The sequence below is a fragment of the Neodiprion fabricii genome, chromosome 5, assembly GCF_021155785.1.
Source record: "Neodiprion fabricii isolate iyNeoFabr1 chromosome 5, iyNeoFabr1.1, whole genome shotgun sequence".
In the NCBI taxonomy this organism is placed as follows: Eukaryota; Metazoa; Arthropoda; class Insecta; order Hymenoptera; family Diprionidae; genus Neodiprion; species Neodiprion fabricii.
In genome coordinates, this window is record NC_060243.1 from 7,593,955 (window position 1) to 7,615,857 (window position 21,903).

Sequence of the window (21,903 nt, forward strand, 5' to 3'; positions counted from 1 at the left end):
GGGCACGCATATAAAAATTTAACGACTAAAGAAGCAGAGGAGGAGGGGAAAGAAAGAGACGGAGATGAGACTCGCGTAACGAATTCATTTTCAGTACTCACGTCACGGGTCGAGTTGTCAAATTTCTCTCCGCAGGTTTCGAGATGTGCAAACACGCAAAGAGAAGACTGGTTCTCACAAAATCAGGGGACAAAGGCATACCTCCTTAGGTATAATATTTTCATGAAAGCTCAACCGCCCTGCCAAGCTCCCCTGGCACAAGGGGCAGACGGCAGTAATGACATTTCCATTGTTGCATTTTGGCCCATTGTGCAGCAGCTCACCCGATCTCTCCATGATCTCTTGTACCTACGTATCTTTCCCGATGAGAGCCTCATTTATTTCCTTCAAGGCACGGCCGGTGGTGACCGTATCGTTTTATCTAAGACCCCCGCGGAAAGAAAGAAGAGAGAAGGAGAATCCTTGCTCACGTCAATCGCGAACGTATCGCATTTCTCAAGGAATGATTGCATTTTTCAACCGGAGATTTCCTGCGGATGAAAATCCATGGAAATACTGTATTTCAGCGTTTTTTTTTTTTTTTTTTTTTTTTTGCAAGCTTTTGTACGTCCGAAAGCTTCAAAGGTAGAAAAAATATGCGCAGATTTTGACGCGTCTGTTGTTCGTCAGGCTCTCAAGCGCGAGATAAAATTCTCGTAAACGCTTAAGTAAAACGCACCGGAGGGTAGGTGGATTCTCTTTTTAGACACGAAAGCTTACTCCTCGCATCTTTTTCAGCAACGTTTTCCCGAATCCTCGTACCTGCGAGCAGCCTTTGCTCCGCTCCCATACCGGCAGCAACATAAACGTTATGAATGCGTAAAAAGCGTAATAAAGTTAAAGACTTCTCGAGAGAGAGGTTCAAGGGGTGCGTGAGCATCCCGTTTAACGGGGGGTTACCAGGGGCGGTGTATGAGAACAGAGTCAAGATCGCAAGAAACGTTTCTCACGACTTTCATCCCCCGGCCGATTCGTGTGTCTGCTCGTGAAAAATATGCTTTACGCCTCCTAAACCTCCCCTGATTACACGATCCTTCCACCAGCGTCGGTTCAATTCTGAATTGAACTTTTTTTTTTAACCCCCTGTAGAACCAATTTGATCCAGTCGATGATTCATTTTTCCTCAAATAATCAATTAACAATTTACGCCAAGTATAATTATGTTTGATACTATCGTAAGACAAAAAAAAAAAAATCAAAAAATAATCAATAATTCACACGCTTTGTGGACAGAATAAAATATTTCATAAATTTCCATCTCCAATGAACAAGTGCGCGATAATTTTTTTTACACAGCTGAATTACTTTAGCTACAAAAGTGGTCAAATTATCACATTACATGCATCGCAATGAAATTACCGTAAAATTTTTTGAACTGTTTTTGTACGTTAAAAACCGGTTTCTTCAACACAAAGAATTATGAAGTCAGTGCTAACCGCGATTAAACAATTTCGAGCGGTTTTGAAACGATGTTTGAAAAACCATCTTCAAAAAAATATCCGAAACTGTTATTCAATTCTGTTCAGCACTAAGTCCGAGTTCAGGGAGCGTAAAATAAGGTCGAAATACGCAAAGCGCAGTTAAACCGCCGTAACAGGCGGCAGCTATCATTGCAGGGAAGTGAGAGAGGTTGCGAGTTTTCAGGAGTATTGGAAATCCTGATCTCAAGGCTTACAGAAGTAAGAGCGCGAAGGACCTCCAAGGCGCAGCAGGGGTTCATTAATTACGACTTGATTAAATTACCGCAGAGATGACGACGCCTCGTTAAATTTCGAGTAGGGGTGGGGGGGGGAAGGGAGGAAGGGGCTTAAGCGATTACTTAAACGATTGACGACGAGTCTTTCACGACGAAGAACGTACCGAGTGTTTCTCCTGGCATCTAGGGGCTCTACCTGCCACCCAACGTGGCTTTATGCCGTTTCGAAGAGCTTGCTGTTCCTCCTAAAGCTACGCTATAATTCAGAACCGACTGCTTCCTGACATTAGAAAAGTTTACGAAACTAATTTCACACTCGCTCGCGATGTCTCGTCCTTTTTCCCCTGAATTTAAACGACATTTGAAAACGTCCTATTGCAGAATTATAAGAAGCTTTCTTGGTACAGTCGGAATAAAAATTCCTTGCTGAGATCTTGCCGCATCGATATGATTATATTATACTTCAATTTATTCGTTCCTCGTTTTTCGTACACCTCTTATCTGGTTTTCTCTTCTTTCAGTCGTATATCAACCCGCTCGAGATTCAGTTACAGTAAATAACTTTGGTTACATTTGAAATAAACTTTGTTTCAACAAAATCGTAAATTAAAAAAAAAAAAAAAAAAAAACCATGATAAAGTAGCATAAAGTTAAGCTGCTATATTTTGGGTGTAGACAGAGATAAGAGCTTGATCGAGATAACTGATATTTATTTGAGCAAGCAAAATATAGCCAGTAAATAAAGTGGATCCAGTGTTGTTGTCTATTTTATCCGATAGGTACAAAAAAACAGTGAACCGTTCAGTGATTTTCGTGGTTTAGGAATCGAAACGTTATTTATTAGACTGTCATCTAAATATCTTCTCACGTAGAATTCTCTCAGTACCTAATTTCTTGTATCTTATTTTCGATTTTGAACATGGCAAGATAATTTATCCACAACTAGTAAATTTTTTTCACCATTTTACTGAAACTATGAAAAAAATTTCCAGCTGTGATTGAAAAGAAAAAAACCGGCTTTCCATACAAATAAAATCATTTCAGTTAGTTCGCATCAAAATTCACAGGGTTCAGATATATCCATGTATATGTGCATTTTTTTTTTTCAAATACATTTGCATATTTTTCACTTGTACATGTAACAGTGATGAACAAAAATGAACTCAATTTCTCATAATTATTGCAGGTAGCGTATTTTCTGACGTTTCGGTACCATAGAATAAAGACTAACCGACCTATCCCGGGTCATGAATTTCCCAACAAAATGAATAACAGGATTAGAATTCAGGTGTTGTAGAACGAGCGAAAGAAAATACATAAAATCGCACGGCGCTTGGCTCGCGGAAGATGCGATGCACCGAGATCCTCGGAATGCAACGGCGAACTTTGAACCGTGAAATAGCAATAGACGCGGATGCAATAAAGCCGCGTACGTCGCAAGGAAAAGTAATGGGCCTAAATAATGTAAAAACGAAATACCATGACGAGGAGTTGGTTACCCGGTAGGCTGGAGAGGAGGGGGAGGGCGGCATGTGTAACGATACTTGTATGTAAATGAGAGGCTTGTTTCTAAATTGGGTTGAAAGTCGAGACCCGTTGTAGTAATTAATATCTCGATGTACACCGAAAGTTATTCCTCCTTATATACCGTGATGGGAACGAGAGCGGGTTACACGTGAGCAAACGAGGCCTCCGGGAGTCGTACCAATCATAATCGTAAACCCCTGCACACGTGAAACTGAACCTACAAGCAGCCAAAGCCAGCAGCCAAACGTGTTTAAACCTTTTGGAAATAGAAAAATACGGTCCGGTTTTTTCCTCATAATTCTGTAAAAGTATTCGGGGTTTGAGCTATTTCACAAAATTTTCATTCTGGCTGCTAGCTTCAGCCTCGTTCTGCATTGGGAGAAATTTTTAGTTCCGATTACTCCTCGGTCCTGGACTATTTTCATTTTTTACCACAATCGAAAAATATGCTTCTAGGTACAAAATGAAAATTATTTTTCTAGCCGTTACCGGAAAGTCTGGTATCCGTTACTATTCTTTCTCATTACGATCACTGTTGCTGTATTTTCTTGCAACTGTTGCGAAAATTTAACGCTCGTGCAACGATAAATTGACGTTAAAGCCTTGCTTAACTAAAAAAGTAAAGTAAACCTCACAAACTGATTTCGCGTTGCAATTACCAAAAAAGGATCGACGATCAGCGGAAAATGTTTACGCGTACCTCGTTTTTCCTAATTCCAACAATATTCAAACACTTTTTTTTATAACGATACCTGTTCTACCCAATTTTTCTAGTTACCGTGACAAATGAAATTTTTCTCAGTGTGCACACTGCAGCTACAAAAATACAGCTTCGAGCAACCGAACATCGAATGATAAATTTCTCGACCACGTTATTTGTAACAAAAAGACAATAAACACACAACGGTTGGGTCAGAGCGCAGACTATAATTTCAGGAAAATAATCCCAGGAATTTTTCGACGCCCGGAATGCGGAGCGAGGATAATAATTCGAGTTCCCAGCTGTTTAACGCGTGACGCGGAGGGTGTCCAGGGTTGTTTATAAATTCTATTAACCCGACTGACGAGGCCTGTTCATTTATAGCTGTGACCACCACCCAACGCTCCAAAAATATCATCCACCATCCTGAATTAGCCGATTAACAAGAGATGCACTCACCCATCGAGGTCCTCGATATTCCTGCAGATCCATGGAGTCCAGTTTCCTGTCCCCCGAAGGTACGGAGCGGATAGCACATCGTTTTTTATTCACATCCTACACTTTTTGCCGGCTCGGGTGTTTAACCACAGCAGCAGCAGCAGCAGCAGCAGCGGCAATCCTTCAATTTGTCGCGGTGATTACGCGAGCCTCTTGAAAACAGAGAATTAATTTCCTCCCGTCTGCTGCAAACACGAAACGACACGCGAATCTCACATTACAAATCCTTACCTCGGAATCAAACGAGAAGAAAAATGAACAAGAGGAACCAAATTTTTACATCAAAATTTGCTAATTTCACCGAAATCATTACACCGCCCGGATCACCTGCCGCCGCCATTTTGGATCACCTTCGCTCGAAAACGCGCCGATCTATCGTTAAGATCGTTTTGTTTGCAAACGCGAAGGAGAATTGGAAGCCGTGTTAACCGTTCGGCGTCCAGATTGATACTGTCAAAATTTACAACACCAGATTTGAGTGCTCAGAGCGGTCTTGTTTACATTTACAGGTGTGTAAGGTGACCGTCCTTGTCGCACGTTCGTATCGCTGTTGATACACACCGTTCCGTGTATAAACATATCTAATACGCGATATAAGTGTCTCCGCGGGTTTCCCGTCACGCCCATTTTCTCACCCATGTATAAATACAAATGGTAGCGGTTTTTTGTATACCGCGGAACGAGGGAAAATGGCTTGGCGAAGACAGGATGAGGAGTTCTTTGAGTAGTCGTCGTTTTTTTTCTTTCATTCACCTATACGTCCATGCACGTATTACAATGTTTAACCGCATGTCATGGCATTCCTCCTCTTCTTCGCTATGGCATTTACTTCTTCGAATAGCCGCAGGTTCACAGGCGGCACGCACCGAGAAACTTGGGTGTCTTAGGAGGAACTTGAGACCGTCTTACACGCCGGATTACAAGGATAAACTGCCTTTCCGATCCCTCTCTCTCCCCTCTCTATCTCTATCTCTCTCTCTCTCTCTCTCTCTCTTCAAGTTTTCGAGTCCTCCGAGTCATTTAACTCGATGCTGAGATGGTATTATCTGATAATCCACGGTTTTCCAACTCCTAAGGGGATCTGATACTAATTACTTGATTAGTACCCCGGGATATTCCTTAACCCTAAATCCTGCATGTATATGTCTCGTAGCCTTACGGTTCCGGCAGAAAGTTACAGTGACATGAATATCTTAGTTGCGGACAATGCTCGAATTGATCCGTTAACTTTAAAATGAAATTATTGCCTAAAAATTCCTTCGTATATTTGATAATTATTTAACGTGCAGGCTATCTCGAAAAAATCGTAAAAAACGAAAATCAAGACTATAGCGTAAAAAATGCAGAAATGCGCGTGCGCTAAAATTCGAGAGCAATAAGCAGTTGTTTTTTCAGAATGACCGACATTCGTAAATTCAGATGACAAGTCGCTGCGATGTATGCAACCTCAAAACTGTTGGTAACCCTGACAAAACAACTGCACTTGCTTTAGAATTTTAGCGTACGCGCATTAAACCGCGCAGTCGTTAGCAATTCACTCTGTTTATGCAACGTATGTATAATGCAAGACTTGTTTTTCCCACGAGTGGAAATTTTTCGCGGCAAACAAGAACGGCGCGGATTGGCAAATGAATATTCTCGTAGGAGACGACACAGTGTCTGGGGGAGGCGGTAAAATGTCGCAGCATCTGGCGCCGCGCGTCCCGGAGACCCCGGGCGAGTCCTGGAAATTATTAATCCTGTCAGAAATAGTAAATCATATCCAGCAGCGTTATGCGGGGCGACCTAGCGTCTGTCCGCACCCCTGATTTAGCGTCTTTACTTTTGAACCCTTCCTTCACTTCCTTCTTGATTTACGCGAGTTAACCGACGCTGCAAAGAGAGAGAGAGAGAGAGAGAGAGAGAGAGAAAGAGAGAAAGGAGAGGAGGAGGATGGAAGGAGCGAAAGTTTGCCAGGCTGACTCGCGTATGATTCACGATTTGCGATTCAGCCTTCCAGATAGGCCCTGCAACCGGCCTTACAACCCTCTAGAAATTTACAAGCGATTCTTCCTGGCTTTTTATTACACCTACGTTGGTATGCCTGTGCCACGACGATTCCCGGCGTTCGCCGCGACTTGACGGAAATTCGGGACGCTGACCCTTTGATATTTCCTCAAACCCATCAATATGCATACAAGCTTGGGTGCCTGTATCTGAATATTATTTATAACAGGGCGAGAAGAGAAAGAGGGAAAGAGAGGGTGGGAAACAAGTGGATCCCTTCTAATGGGCTTCGGGCCTGACCGTGCATCGTGTCATTATCGGACACGAGTAATAAATTGTCTTGGGCCCGAACCAAACTCGCCTACAGTTTAGAAATCTCAAGACTCCCAGACTCCAGGATTATCCCGTGTCTCTGAGCCCATCGTCGACGCTTTTGTGTCACAGGAATAATTCTCGTATCGTGTAGGATCATTCACGCACACGCTTAAACCGCTCCATCGAATAACGACTCACTCGAGCTGAGATTCGGTGAGGGAATGCAATTGGTATCGTAGATTACAGCGAGTGTCGTTACGGCTCGTATAATAAAAACTGAGAACGAATGACACGGATCAGATCCTTTATAATCCATCCGACGATGCCTCAATGTCTCAATGTCACGTATACCTGATACAGAGTACGTGACAGATTTACCGAGAAATCAAAGAATCCGTTTTCATTCCGGACCAAAGTTTCATCTCCGAGCATCATTACTTGACAATAAGAATAAACAATTTTATCTGTTCGAAAAACAAATTCATCGTAATAAGAAAGATCACGAATAGTTACAGTGCATTATTTGAAAAGGGCAACAGATACGACATTCAGGAGGACGAGAATTTTGTAGAGTAACAGAGAGAAGGGTGGCTAAAAAATCGCGAAAACAAAAAGGAGAAAGTTTCACGAAGATGAAGATACAGAATCGTCCCAGCGTAGCGGCTAACTTTCGAACGAAGGCAGCCCCAAGGACCAATTAGTATCAACTTTTGGACAAATGCTCTTCTTTCTCCTCGAGTCTGCTGGAATTAGCATATCGAAATACAGCGGGTATGAAAACAAAAAAAAAAAAAAAAAAACGGGGGATGGGGGGAGAGAGAAGGAAGGAACTGACCAAATTTAAGACAGTCGTTCTCGAAGGCTGCAATACGAAACATATATATACCTTCGAGGATTGCCGAGTTTGTTAGCCTCTTTTCTTCGAGCACCTTCGGACTCTTTGGAATGAGTTTTGCGCCTTCGGGGCTGCTCTCACCTAGGATATCTCTTTGGGGCGCTCCTTGCCTCCGGTTCTCCCACCCCGGCTCCTAACTACGTTATGAACGGCTTGAAGCACTAAGGAAATTAGCATACCTACCCAAATTCAACGCGGAGCGCCGGCTAAGGTCCTGCACAAAGGATTAACTCCGCTCCGTTCTCTCTGTGCAGTTCGAGTACCTTAAACAGGGTGCTGCGATGGCCGAACGGACGGCGTCGCCGAACTTGCAGGAACATTATTGCCCTTTTAATTGATAGTAATGCGTCTGCAGCATCGTTAGGCAACTGCGGCGGTCGCTCCTCTCGATGGTCCAATTAACAAACTCCTTGGACGTGTTAACGTGGCGAAGTATAATAATTATACACTGAGAAAAATTTCACTTGTTACAGTTACTAGAAAAATTGAGTAAAAAAATTTTTCGATCGTGGTAAAAAATGAAAATAGTTAAGGACTGAGCGGTAATCGGGACTACAAATTTTCTCTCGTTGTCAGCGTACCTTCAACCGAGATGTTAAAGAGCAGTATTTTTCGATTAGCCAGTGTATCGGAACGCCGGATTCCTCGTTCAGCAATCGAACACCCGACAATCGATGACAAATCAATCATCGCTATCAGCTCATTCTTACGCTCTGACTCTTGGGGCTCTTTTCCTTGAGGAGATATATAACTTCCTGGAAAATGATCTGCATCTCAGAACTGAACGGAACAAATCTACTAGAAAAGTGATTAGAAACGTTCAAAAGTGATTAGAAACGAAACAAGATCGAGGTCTAAGAGCTTTTTTTTATAATTTCGGTACTTGCACCGTGAAAGAAGCTTCCAATTATCTCGCTGCAGGTAAGGGTCGGAGTTCCCAGATTCAGAGGGATAATTCGTCTATTAGAATTGTCGTGCTCATACGGCCGCTGCTCTCCTGCAGGAGCAAAGCAATATACCCACCCACTGCTGCACGTGCGTTTGCAAGCTCGACACATACTCGCATGTTAAACTTGGCGATACGTTAGCTAACACGTGTGAGCAATTGCCAGATACGGCGGCATGTCGTTGCTGCAAGGATCAAAGGAGAGGGAATAGCGGCGTTAAAAATGTCCTCGCAAATCTGAAGAGGAAGGTGTTTCCAAGAGATGCAGGAATCGTGTCGCCAATTAATCCGGGAATTTAGGACGGCAATAATCACCTTTGCTTTGGTTCACCTTCGCGAGTTCGTTTTTCCTTTCAGCAGAAACACGTTTTCACGCGTTTCAGGGGCTGATGGAACGTTAATATTTTTTTAACATAACCGAAAGTCTGCCCAGCAATGACCGACCGAACGTATTGTTGAACGCACTGTATACGTAGGCAGGTTTACGGCATGATGACGTTACTTTGAAAATTATATGTTGGAGTAAGAGGTTCTAGAAATTGGTTTCTCCGTTTTTTCCTTGTTTTTTTTTTTTTTTTTTTTTAATTACTACGGACCACCTGAGATTTCTAAGAGCTCGGCAGAACGGCGAGGAGAATTTAAGTCCGTTTTTAAAGGCCCATTTGCTGCTGCGCGCACATTGTTATACCTATTATACGAAAATGGGACTGCAGGAAATGACAAAGTCAGGGGAAATTAGAAACGAAATATAGGAGATTTAATGGACGGAGAATAACTAACAATAAGACGAAAAGAAGTCGACGAGCCTTGCTCGTCGTATTATTATTATTTTTTTTTTTATTTGTCTGCTTATTTACAACCAAAGATCGTGGCGCACAACCATTAGCAATGCGGGATATAGGTATACACAATATATTACATACGCGCTTGTGCGTGTAATATATACATAATGATGGAATTATTTCGAGTTTATTTTCCGGCCGAAGATTAGGCGCGTTAACGATTTGAAAACAGACCCATAATTCTTTCGAGGCACGTTATTACGAGCCCTGATCTCGTCCCACATTCCGTGGATTATCCAAGTTTTCGAATCGTTTTTGACCGCCTCTGAAAAAATTCTTTACAGTTCCTTTGCACGTTGGATGTAATCCAAAGTCCGTATTTTTTTTTTTTTTTTCTCATCTCTTTGGGCAACAAACTTTTGGATGAAATTGTTTCTGATATGTGTTTTACTATACGACGCGAATTAAGATTCAAGCTGTCAGGCGTTAAAGTCGAAAATAAAATTTGAATCACCTTAGAATTTCGTTTACTATTTATACGCGACGATCGTCTCGCGCCCACGCGCATGCGAATAATATCATCTTATCGAAGATGAAGACTTTTTCTCGCCTTTTAATCGCGTCATTTCAACACCTAAGAGAAGTTTTATCTCTTTTTCACACGGCGCAACAACGTCGGACACGTGTTCTTAACGACATTTCGTCATTCGGAGTGAGGGCAATGATATTCTCAGCTCGATCATGAAACGGACAGCGCCCCGATCACACGTAATAAGAAATCGGCCGAAAGCTCGCTGTCAATAGTTATAAAAAGGCTGACTGCAATGCCTGCAGTGGATGTATAGACGAAGATCAAAATCGAGGCGTGTCTCAGCGGGAGGCGATAAGCTGAACATATGTATAATATTACAGCTGTACAGGTATTACAAAAGTATTGGTCTGTCCACGCTGAAGTGCAGAACCGTCGAGACATCGGTTCTAAATATGGGCAGCCATAACTATCGGGAATTGATTGCAAAGCCGTGGATCTTACAGATGCTGCATGCTCATTTTTGTTATCTCTTTTATCTCCTTTTCTCATTCTGTGAGAAGCCACAGCTGAGGGAAAAAGTATCCGGGTGCGAGAAAACCGTTCACTGAAATCTAATTTTTAGTTCCGGTTACCGCTCAGTCCTCCTTAACTATTTCCATTTTTTACCACAATCGAAAAATATACTTCTAGGTATAAAATGAAAATTAGTTTTCTAGCGTGCCTCGTTTTTCGTAATTCCAACAATATTCAAACAGTTTTTTCAACGATACCTGTTTTATTAAATTTTTTCTAGTTACTGTAACAAATGAAATTTTTCTCAGTGCTGGATCATCGTCCAAGTTTTCTAAAATCTTCGCCGTTACATTCAACGCAGGTAGCTGTTTCTGCAGATTGAATAGAGAGGCTTCGAATCGTGCTTAATAGAGATACGTGCGGAGCCCGGGGTTCGAAAGGGTGAAAAACAATTTTGTTACACACGTAGGCGGAGGTTGGGGAAAGAGGGGAAATTTTAATAGCTCAGGTACCTAATTGCGTGTGTAATAAAGGTTTTGAAATTAACCTTAAACTCGTGGGAATTAATGGCGAGGTCATTATACTTCATCAGGAATATTGTTGGCGAGTCGGCCTTAGAGTTCGTGCAGGAATTCCTTACAAATTTCAATTTTCATATTCCTTTTTATACCCGTGTTGAAACATTCGTTCGGATCTATGATCACCAATCTCGACGATTAATCAACGAGCGGTTGAATAGGTATGTATTCCGGTTTAATAATAATCAGACGGCGTTTATTAATTCAACTACCGAAGTCTCGAAACGTTCTTCGCGTGCATAAAAGCCAATTAAAACTTGACTTATGGCGCCCACCGCGAGATAGTCGTTTTCTTTCGCTACCGAAATCTGCAGCGCCCCTTAAATTCTGACGATCTGCGGCGCAGTCTTTACTCCAAACAAGGTCGAAAATACTCGAACCGCAGCCCCCGAGGGGTCCTCGCATTTTTTTCCGTAAATTATAGACGGTCCCTTTTCGTGCCCAACTCGAGGGCCCTGAAGGGCTGTACCCGAAGTATTTTAGAAGAAGAGAATAATAACAACAACAAAAACGATAATGATAATAATAGCAGTAAATGAGACCGGGGTTAATCGCCGCCATTATTCATTATAAATATTATGTCGGGATTAACGCTGGTGGGTATCTATAATTACACGACTACGCTATCAGCTGTGTAACAGGCGGAAAAACTGTACATGCAGTAAAATTTTTTTCCACTTCCGATAATAGTGTAATTTGTATGGATAGTTAAAACCCTTTTTACGCCTCTCTTTGTCACAGTCGCTTCATTCAAAGTCTCAATTACACACACGAGAGACATATTATTACGAATTAAGCCGTGACTAAAGGCGAACCTGAAAAACTTGACAATAAAAAAGAGGGGGAGAAAGAGAGAACCAAAATTTATGACTCGTACACGACGTTTGATAATTGAAAATCTAATTGGAATCGACAGGCGGTCCTGACGACGACCATTGTCCTCTTTTGGAGGATGAAGAAGAGAGTCGTACGTAAAAAAAAAATCATCTCTTGCACGGTGAATGGCGGAATTTTTTGGTGACGAAAATTAATCCTATAGAAATCGAGTTTATGATACGGTTAGTGATACGGCGCATACATTGATATCCAAGCATACTAATCGACATGCGTGTGTACGCGCAAGGAAAAATAGGAAAAAAAAAACAAACGAAAAGTCGATTTTGTGTACGCATAATATTCGCTACGGGAGAACGGAAAGCGGTGGCCAGTACCAAAGTGCAAAGCATCAACTACGTGTAATTATCTTTTTACGACGGTGATCCGACCGCCATCTTACCTACGCCTTACCCGTCGGTTCCCCGAGGGTACAGGGTGTCCCAAGAGTTATCGAAAACCCCTGTAAACGTACAGTGGTCGTCAAAAGTTGGCGAGATGAATGACGGATGACGCAAGCAGAGCGGAGGCTGGGAAGAGCGAAGGAGAGACGATACGAACTCGGAATAGAAGAGGCCCTGGAAAAAGGGCGGGAAAAAAGCACTGACAAGGTCGGATTTGATTCGAAACCTTCGATGCTCGAATTGCCCGACAGACACTCCTCGACTCGCATAGATTTTACAGTTAGAAAACAGATCTTAACCGTTAAATGTTATTCCCCTTGTACCTACTAGGCATAATTGCATGTGGATACTCGTAGCAACTGTAGCGGGATTGCTACACCTTGGGTGAGTAGCTCGCGCAGCTCGATAGTAAAACGTTCAAGGTGATTATAATGGTTGTCAGTTATTATAAAAGGGGGGGGGGGGGAGAACCCCACTTACACAAAGCCTACAAAGTCGATTGGCAGCTACCTGCAGCTCGCTCACACTGTTGCTGCTGTTGTACAAAGACACGGAAAGCACTCAGGAACCAAGTTTCAAGCCCGCTTGTTTCCAAGATGCGTCAATGCCTAGCTTCAAAGAAATCTCGAGTGGGCTAATGGTGCGCATCCATTGTACGAGCAGAATCCTTCGTTCCTGTCTTCCAGCTGCTTCGTTCGACTTTGAATGCAACGTCCACCGGAACTCGAATTCCCAAGTGACTCGGTCCGTTCGTTGTTGCCAGATTCTGACCGTCGATCGGCGTTAACCGATGGATCATAACCCCGGGTTTGGTGTCCTTCATTGTTTCAACTGACTCGATGTCCACGTTTGAATAATTCTCTGTCAAAGTACGACGTGATCGAATGTCGATCATTTACGAGTCCTCAGTTTCACCGACAAGGTATCGGACTTCGGGATCACTTCGTAGGGAGAGACGCGCACGACGAAGGAACAGATCGCTAAATCGACTGGCCACAGGAACGCCATACATTTGCTGATTATGCGGTCCGTTTGGTCCTTTTCCATTTCTGTGGTCTGCACCGGGTTAGAAGCCCTGGAGCCCGGTGGGCACGAGGCGAACGTAGGTGAATGTAGGCGCAGGAGTGCGTGCTGGAGGCAGTTGTTCGTGCCTGAGTGTTCATAATGCTCGTTGGCATGTATAATGCACGCACGAACTCAGGCTTGCATACGTATGCATACACGCGTATATTCGTGTACGGTGCATGTACGTGTACGTCGGTATTTCTACGTGAGCATATGCCTAGGAAACGACAGACGGATGGATGGATGGATGGATGGATAGACAGAGAGACAGACACCTACCTCTCTGCCCGACTGTCTTGTTTTCTTCGATCGCAACGGGACACGATTTCTTCGAAGTCAGCCATCTTGGGAATGATGGGCCCCGTTGTTCATCCTCCGGCGATAAATTTTCGCCTCTGATATGTTTATGGATGGGTTCGAGGAACCGGAAAATATCCGCCATCGTCGACGATGATACGGTGACTGATGAATCGCGAAATGAATCATTTAGTCGCGAGTACACTGTGCCGACGTAGGTTTGTGGTGTTGGTGAACCGGTCTCAAAGGATCTCGACCAGTTCTCCAGTTTATGGAAACACGCTTCGTAATCGCTTTATTGTGCCAAATTTGTACCAAACTCATCCTTGCTTTCGTGATCAGCACCAAATCGCGACTACGGATTTTACCCGGAACAAGTATAACCCCGTAAGAAACAGCGGCCATTTTGTCGCCTCGTGCAGAGTACCAAGTTAGTGGAAAGAAAGGAGGAGGAAAATGAAACGATCACGATAGCTGTGTATCGCAAACAAGTATGCGGCTTAGTGCAGCCAGGCTCCTGTTAAGTTGTAAAATGTTAAGCAGGACGCGGTAAACCGTGGTTGCCTAGGGTGGCCACCATACGGGTTTGCGGAGTTCTCTCGATGAGGTTCTTTCGAAGCCACTTAGTCAGCTTGCACGCCCGGAGAACGTTGTGTGTTTTTCCAAGTGAGATAGGCACCCGGGAGAAACTCGGCTGCGCCGGCGATACGATCTGAATATTTTTGTTCCGCAACTTTTTTAGATCATCGACGGACAGGCTTCTTGATCTGTATTTTCCGATACCCCACGGGGACGGAGTTCTCGCAATCAGTAGCCGAGGAACGGCTCAAAACCACTTAGGAAGTATCACCGTCGGTCTCGTCAGCTCCGGTATATAGGAGTTCGTTAAGAATTCCCCTGATGGAATGATGTTTATTGGACGAGATAGATAAACCGGATCGCGTGCGAAACGCCGAGCCAATCTTCGCGGAATGGAGGCAAGAAGAAGGACTGATAGAGGGGAGTGCGAGGTGGAAAAATTGTAGGAAAAAGGGGAATACTCGGGTGAAAAAGGAACTGCTGAAGAAACGCCGATTGCACCTGACACTCGAGTAATTGACTCGATCCGGCTCAAACTATTTTAACAACTTGTCGCTCCAATCATCGTCTTGCGAAAACAGAACGTTGTACATAATTGCCTGTTACTGCCTTTACGGCAATTCGTACGAACTCCACCTGCCGATGGAATAGAAAGCTCTGTCGAACTTCACTCCGAGATCTATCGTGTTCGTATCGATTCGACGCGAGACACCGAATTGATTAAAAACACCCGCCATTTGGACACCTTTCAATTCGACGCACAAAATTGGATAATTTCGGGGGTCTCGTCTCTTCGACGGACGATAATAAATAGCTTTTGAATAATTTTACAACCATGAGCAACGACGAACGCGGTTCTGTGGTCGAAAAATTTGTCTAATGCCGCAGCGTTAAGAAATTACTCAATTTCTCGCTATCGGTCGGTCCATTCCACGGCTGGGATAAAATTTATTCAATTTCCTGTTCTCTATCAGCATTCATTCAATAAATCTCACGGCATTTCCCGGCTTATCACCGCCTCGTTCGTTAGCCAGACACGTAACGTCGTTCGACCCGGTCAAATGCGAATGATAAATCTTCAAGTTAGGTAGGTAGGTAGGTGACAACACATGTCAACGTTCTGAGCATTTCGAAACTGATCAACTACCGATCGCCGAAAATCATTATTCAGAACTATGGAAATTCGACGACAACTTGAAGTGTTTGTAAGGTGGTCGGACATCATCGCAGTGACTACATTGTTTTGGTGAGGCTTTTTCAATTCTCGCCGACACGGCGCGTTCCTCGGCAAACAGATTCATATCGGGCCGAGGCACTCGCGAGGGATGTCTGTCATTAAATATAGATCAGAAATGCCAGCGATGACGCCCCGGGGCCTGCGAGGAAGGGTCCCGTCCGAGTCTTCGGGGCCCGTCCCTCGATCCTCGAGCAGCATGACACGCATTTATGAACCAAGGATGAGCACTCAGGCCAAGTATGTAGGCTGTCCGTCGACGACCCGAACCGTCACCGTGCCGTTCGTCGATTGATACATAAATCGATCAGGCCCGCCAATGTTTTTGCCGGATTTAAGATGTGTATAAGCACCAACAGGTGAGCTGAGAACAGCGAGCCTTGGATGATCGACGTCGTGTAGTTGTAACCGAATTTTTTACACGATCCCTGCCGGTAGACAAGGTGGTAACACATCGAGGCTTCGAGAGACTTCGAGACTTCGAAAGACTTCATGACGTCACGTGACCACACGTGACTTCAACTGAGTTTAGCTGACTTGACGTGTCTTTGGGTGACTTTAGGTAACCTTGAGTGGCTTAAGGCGACTTTAAGTGACTTTGTGTTTCAATGCGACATCGCAACTTCGCAGAACTTCTCTTTTTCACTGTGTGCACCTGACTTCAGGAGTAGTAACCCCCTCGCTCGCAGGTAGAGCATGGCAGGATTAGTCACTGCGCCGGCGATCGCGGTCCTGGCCCGTTTCTGCGGTCGGTAGAGCCTCGTCAGACCCTTGAGAGCGATACCAATATGCCCGGCACGTCGAGGTTGGATCACGTACGCGGCTGGCCTCATCGCATCAAGCCGAAGCCTGCAATCTGCATAATTTCCTGGATCTTCCGATCCTTTTGCGTTCTACAGAACTCGACCGGCCCTGCCCTAGGGCCCCGGGGTCTCGTCGGAGGTCCGTAGAAGCAGAGAACGCGGTGTTTCAGAGACACACCGAGTCGGAATCGCGTTTTCCGTAATCTCCGGGACTGTAGGAAAAGTTCCGAACGAAGCCTTCCCTAAGAAAACATCGCGAGGTCTTTGGACTCGCGTCAGAATGAAATCTGAAAGTCAACAGGCTGCAGCGCGATGTTTGTCGAGCCTTTAGGAGTCCCCAAGGACCATCGACTCCCAGGGATAACTTAACGGCGGACGCTCGCCACTCGGAGGGCTGCCAGTCCTCGGAAGCCCGTGGCGAGTACAAATATTGATTTGAAATTTTTTCAAGAACGGCTTCTCGGACGCTAACGCCGTAAGCTCATGCCCACTTCGAACCATCGGAAAGACTCCGGAGCTACTCTTCGTTTCACAACAGGAATGCACCGGTTTTTTAACGCGTTTGAACAAAGGGCAAGTCCAGCGAGGCGACAAGGAATACTCGAGTCAAATCCTCGCAGCCACGGTTGAGGACAGGTGGCAGGCAGCGGCCATTGGGGCCCACGCTATTAGGGGCCGTATAATTCTCAATGTCAGGCCGCAAATATGAGCGGCAGAGGAGGAGGAGGATGCTTCGCGACTTCGGTTTCACACACGGGCACAAACGCGTTTAAATCGTTTTCTTTTCACTACCGCGCTTAAGCGTGAATGTCGAGGGTTCATTCCCACGGCAGGTCATTACGACTTCCTGGGCGTTCTGCGGATTCTCTTCTGTGCGATACGCGAACCCGCGTACATGTTAGAAACCAAGTTTCGAGATTTTCTGTATCTCTCGACCACGCTGCAGCCCAGACGCCCAACAAGGCCCACAGCTCTGCTCTACCTGCGTTATAATGACACGGCTGCCTCGCTCTCAGATCCTGGAAGCCGGGTTTCATCCTCACTTATTACGGAGCTGAAATACTTGTGACGCAGTGGGTAATTGGCGCGAGAAAAACTCGTGTTTGCGGTTGGCCCTAAGGCCCACAATTCCGTCCCAGTTCTCTCTCGTGTTTAGCCGTGGGACGGGCGCCGCTCTCGCTCACTCGGCCCGGGTTAAAGGAAGAAGGACGGAAACCATTCGTCTGTGCCTTCGGGGGGCTTCCTCCTCGTCCATGTGCCCGTGGAATCGAAGACGTCCGTCTGTGTGCGCCCGCTGTACACCGGCTAGTAGTACTCGAGTATTGGGCCCCGCGCGTACGCATACACGTAGTCTCGCCGCCGGTGGAAAACATCATGGAGTAAGAGAGTAGGTCCCCACTTCTCGGGGCCCGTCGAAGAACACGGGCAGCCAGTACCCGCGCAACCTCGGCGGACCGCGTGTGCAGCAAAGAATTCACGGTGTGGGTAATTTCACCGAGTGGGCCCGATCGGCGGCTGCGGTGCGAATGTGAAAAATCGGGCATTTCTGGCCAGTGACGCATGTGTCGAAGATGCTGAACCTCCGTTCTGCTGCGAGTATTCCCAGGGATTGTGCGGATCAGTGTGACGCGCGATTGGCGATTCGGGCCTGTTTTTCGTCGAGAGTGAAGTGACGGTGGGCCTGGTCGACAGTGATTGTCAACATCGGCGCGAATAACCTTCCTGACGTTTACGATCCGACGCCTCAGGGGAACAAAACAGTGTTACGTTACACCGCGCGTGGGACGCGAAGGAACGTCGATTTGCAGACCCTTCGATAATACAGGGCCCGTGCTCTTCGTCGTCGTCGCGGTGTCGGAGTGACGAATAATAAAAGATTATCTGTAATAACAGCTCCGGGCCGGGCATGGAGATCCTATCTGGCTGAGTGCCTGTCTTAAGAGCTGAGACGGAGTGCGTATTAATATGTTAATGTCCTCCACTACCGGTTATTGGGCCTTTTTCAACTTCAACCAACGCGTGCCGGTCGAGGCTGACGACGGCGGATTTTTTCGAAATACCTGCCCTCGACTCCGAAATTTACAGGCTCGAGGCGATCCTGTTACCTGTAAAAAGCGGCGGTCTTCACCCCGCCTTTGTTCCCTCGAGACTCGCCCCTCCTTCAAGGATATTGGGCTGCCTTCCGCCTCTCGATCCGAGAGACCATCCCTCGATCTTTTCATCCTCGCTAATTCCCACGGGGCGATATGTCGAGTCTGGCACATCGCCGAGACACCATGGTCACCGGGTCGAAACGGTGGTGGCGGGGCGGCTGCTGGGCGACCCGGAGCCACCAGGAAGCCTACCTGCGGAAATTGTACTCCAGGAAGAACGTCGGTGTCAAGAATTGCCAAGAAAATGCCGGAATGCCGTGGTCACCGGCCGTCTACGATCTGCCGACGACCGACGAGCACTACCTCGATGCCTTTCTGAGGAACAGGAATGAGGGAAACGTCGATTGTCCCGCGCTTTCGACGCCCCGAGCCAGCCCAACCGAAAAGTGTCTGGAATTCCTTGACGGGGCCCGGGATTGCGGCCGCGGTAACGCCGCGGCGAGTCGCGTATTCGGCGACCTTTCGAAGACCATCGACACCCTCGAGGTCACCGAGCATAACTTGGACAGCCTTCTTCACGCGAGGATTCACCCCGAGGGTTACAACAACGCCGAGTAAGTCGACGATCCGGCCGCACTTTGTTTTTGCTGCTATTTGGTAAACGCCGCACGCGATCTCGCGTTCTGACAAGGATGATTGCTACACGTACGGCTCACTGACGGATTTTTACCCGGAGATTTAGAAATCTGGGATACCTACCTAACTCGCTTACGCCTGTTTGTGCCCTGAATTTCAAGTGCCGGATTGCGTCATCGGGCCCGAAAGTCAGCTCGAGGGATCGTATCTGAACTCGGTTGAAAGAACGATCTATACTCTGTACTATTGCAAGGCGACCGAACGAGATCGATCGGTGCTGAATCGCTGGATATGTATCTCATGGTTTAATCAAAAACTCAGAGTCACCATTGTTCTCGCTGTGTCACTCCGATTGTAACGTAATACACCATGGCCCTTGACTTACAAGACTCTCTTCTGGCACATAGTCAATAGCAATTTTACACGATATACGGCACAGAGCCTTCCGCATGCCTATGGCTGCCTGCACCTTCGGCTCTTGATTGCAGATCGACCCGATATTGTCTCGGATACCCGCGATCGATTTACAACTTGTGTTACCCTCGTCTAAAACCATCCGGACGAATTAACCGCCGCACTAAGTATCGAAACCACTGATCGTGAGTCTAATCCCCAACGATCGTGATAATCATTCGTAAAACTGTTCGTTTCAGATCCCCCACGAAAAGGGTTTTTCATGCTAAATCAAAATTCAACCGAATCCTGATGAAAACCCAGGTCCAGCTTTCAGGAAATTCGAAATTTCGTACACAACTCTACGACGTCTGTAGACTTGACCCAATTTCATATATAACAACTGTATTTTCTATTTGGGTTCAGTTTCTACAAAAAATAATAATAAGCAATTCGTACGTGTTCGGCCTCGAAAAACGTACCGTGAAAGTCGGTAAGAGTGATCAATTTTCGATGGAAACACTGTATCGAAAAAGTACCGACTAACTCAAGAAGGAGTATCCTATTGATTCCCACCCATATGCAAATAGTTTTTTACAAGAACCTGTCGTCCCGGTTGGAAAACGATGGAAAGAACATGTTAGGAAAAAAAAAATCACACCGTGTAGTCATCGTTGCCTTTCTAGATCCCACGCACGCACTGACATACTACCTTGGCCATTGCGTTGCCGCAGTCCTTATCGCGGGGTGTTGTAGGCTGTACAAGTAGCAGTACAAGTACAGAAAACTTATCCGCTGTAAATGCGATGAAGGTAAATGCATGCGTAGACACCCACGAGTCTCATACGTACCTGTATAATAAATTGACCGGGCATTGAATCCGCGGAGATGGAGAGAATTCCTTCTCTGCAAGGGTAGGAAAATTTCCAGCACCGATTTTATAACTCGATCCCGGGACTGCCAAGGGGTCATGGGTCAGCCCATTCAAAGCCCGATGGTCGATCAAAGCCCGGGCCGCCTTTTAACGGACAATGCAATCCTGATTGTGACTAATGTCTCCCTGCTATTCTTGAGACACTTGAGACGACTCTGAACGGCGTGGTGAACGCCAGGTGCTTGGCACTTGGGCACAACGTCTATTTCCCTATCCCGTTTTATCTGGTTTTGTTTTATTTAATTTCTCTCTCTCTCTCTCCTTACATCTCAATGTCGACTTTACACACGTTGGCATAATATGTATAGCGTATACGTTAAACATTATGTACATAATATATTTGTCGTGGGGTTAACGACTCGGTTGACATTTGAGACGGGGTTTTATTATTTTTATCAACCTGCTTTGGAAGCACAGTAGGCGCGATTTACGAGGGTATTTGAGAAGGGGTATCAAGCGCATGCTATAAAAGAGATGATACGACTAATGCGAAAATCGCGCAATACGCATCATTGGACAGAGAGAAAAATGAACGCTGAGATGGTGGAAGGTGAGGATTGCTCAGTGAGGTATAATTGGTGGTTTTCGGTTTTAGTACGAAAGAGAATACAGGCATAACAGAGTTTACAATTTTTTTTTTCATCGGCGCTGATTCCCGTAATGCTTTAATGACAGTCGGTCAGGCAATTAGCAGAAATATAGACCTTGCGTTGGATCATAATCACCGATTCGAATGGCTCTGGCCGCTGAAGCACGAACGAAACTCAATTTAATTAAAGACCTACGTGCATCCGAGCTCATTACGATCGTCTAAGAAATTGCTTTTATATATAAAGTAGAAAATTAATAGCCGTGATCATCGGACACTCGGAATTTCTCTCTCATCCCCAATCCGAAAGAAGAAACCCCCGCGGCGTGAGACGCCGACCGGATTACCGCACTTATGCTTCCTTCTGAACTCGACGCGATTGTTTTATTGTCGCATTGAATCCAATGACCGAACCCCTTCCGATTCAATAAGAATATTATACACGCACCAAATACCTACCAACTGCTCGAAAATCGTGCGCGGTTGAAATTCCGATTACTCTAATTATCAATTACGAACAATTTCTCTTGGATACCAAGAATCTTTTCGTCACACTATACCGAACCACTATATTAAAATGTAGAACGATACTGATTTCGATCAGAGAGTATAACACATCTTCTATAATCTGTAAATGCCTCATTTAACTAGTTGCCGTATCAGTAAGTTGTACCAGGTTCGATCAAACATCTCTGCAATGATTGACTAGAATGCTTCGAAATTGATTGATTAATTGATTCTCAAATGTAGCACAACGTCGAACAATGTTCTGAGGATTCGATTCTTGAATTCCTAAACACCCGACCACTCAACCAGAAGAACCTTGTACACTGAGAAACAGGTGGTGTTCAAATTTTTACCAATGGACAACCACATGCCAGTTTGTTTTGCGATGTTTGAAAATTATTATTTATCAGATAACGTTAGACCGACACAAAATCGTAGTCTGTACTAGTCCGTACCAAAATGTTTCCCGCAGTTTGGATACATCCCCAT

The 21,903-nt window shown here is 45.2% G+C and overlaps 1 protein-coding gene and 1 long non-coding RNA gene across 10 annotated transcripts in view; one reads left to right on the top strand and one right to left on the bottom strand.

The window, feature by feature from the left end:
- The window catches only part of LOC124183010, a 67,986-nt gene extending 59,901 nt beyond the window's left edge, over positions 1-8,085 (bottom strand). Inside the window, exons 1-2 of the long non-coding RNA XR_006870912.1 lie at positions 7,648-8,085; positions 4,422-4,645 (exon numbers count right to left, since the gene is read on the bottom strand). This is a non-coding gene — a long non-coding RNA (uncharacterized LOC124183010). The remainder of the gene's footprint in view (positions 1-4,421; positions 4,646-7,647) is intronic.
- LOC124183004 (protein prickle-like) overlaps positions 1-21,903 on the top strand; it is a 113,529-nt gene that overhangs the window by 84,188 nt on the left and 7,438 nt on the right. The window contains exon 1 of one of the 9 annotated variants that reach the window (XM_046570926.1): positions 5,129-5,184. The exons of 7 other annotated variants lie outside the window; for them this stretch is intronic. In XM_046570926.1, coding sequence (XP_046426882.1) covers positions 5,150-5,184 — 35 coding nt within the window. In that variant the 5' untranslated portion in view covers positions 5,129-5,149. Of the gene's footprint in view, positions 1-5,128; positions 5,185-17,713; positions 18,970-21,903 lie in introns of those variants that run through there. One more of the 9 variants, XM_046570922.1, reaches the window with a different exon arrangement.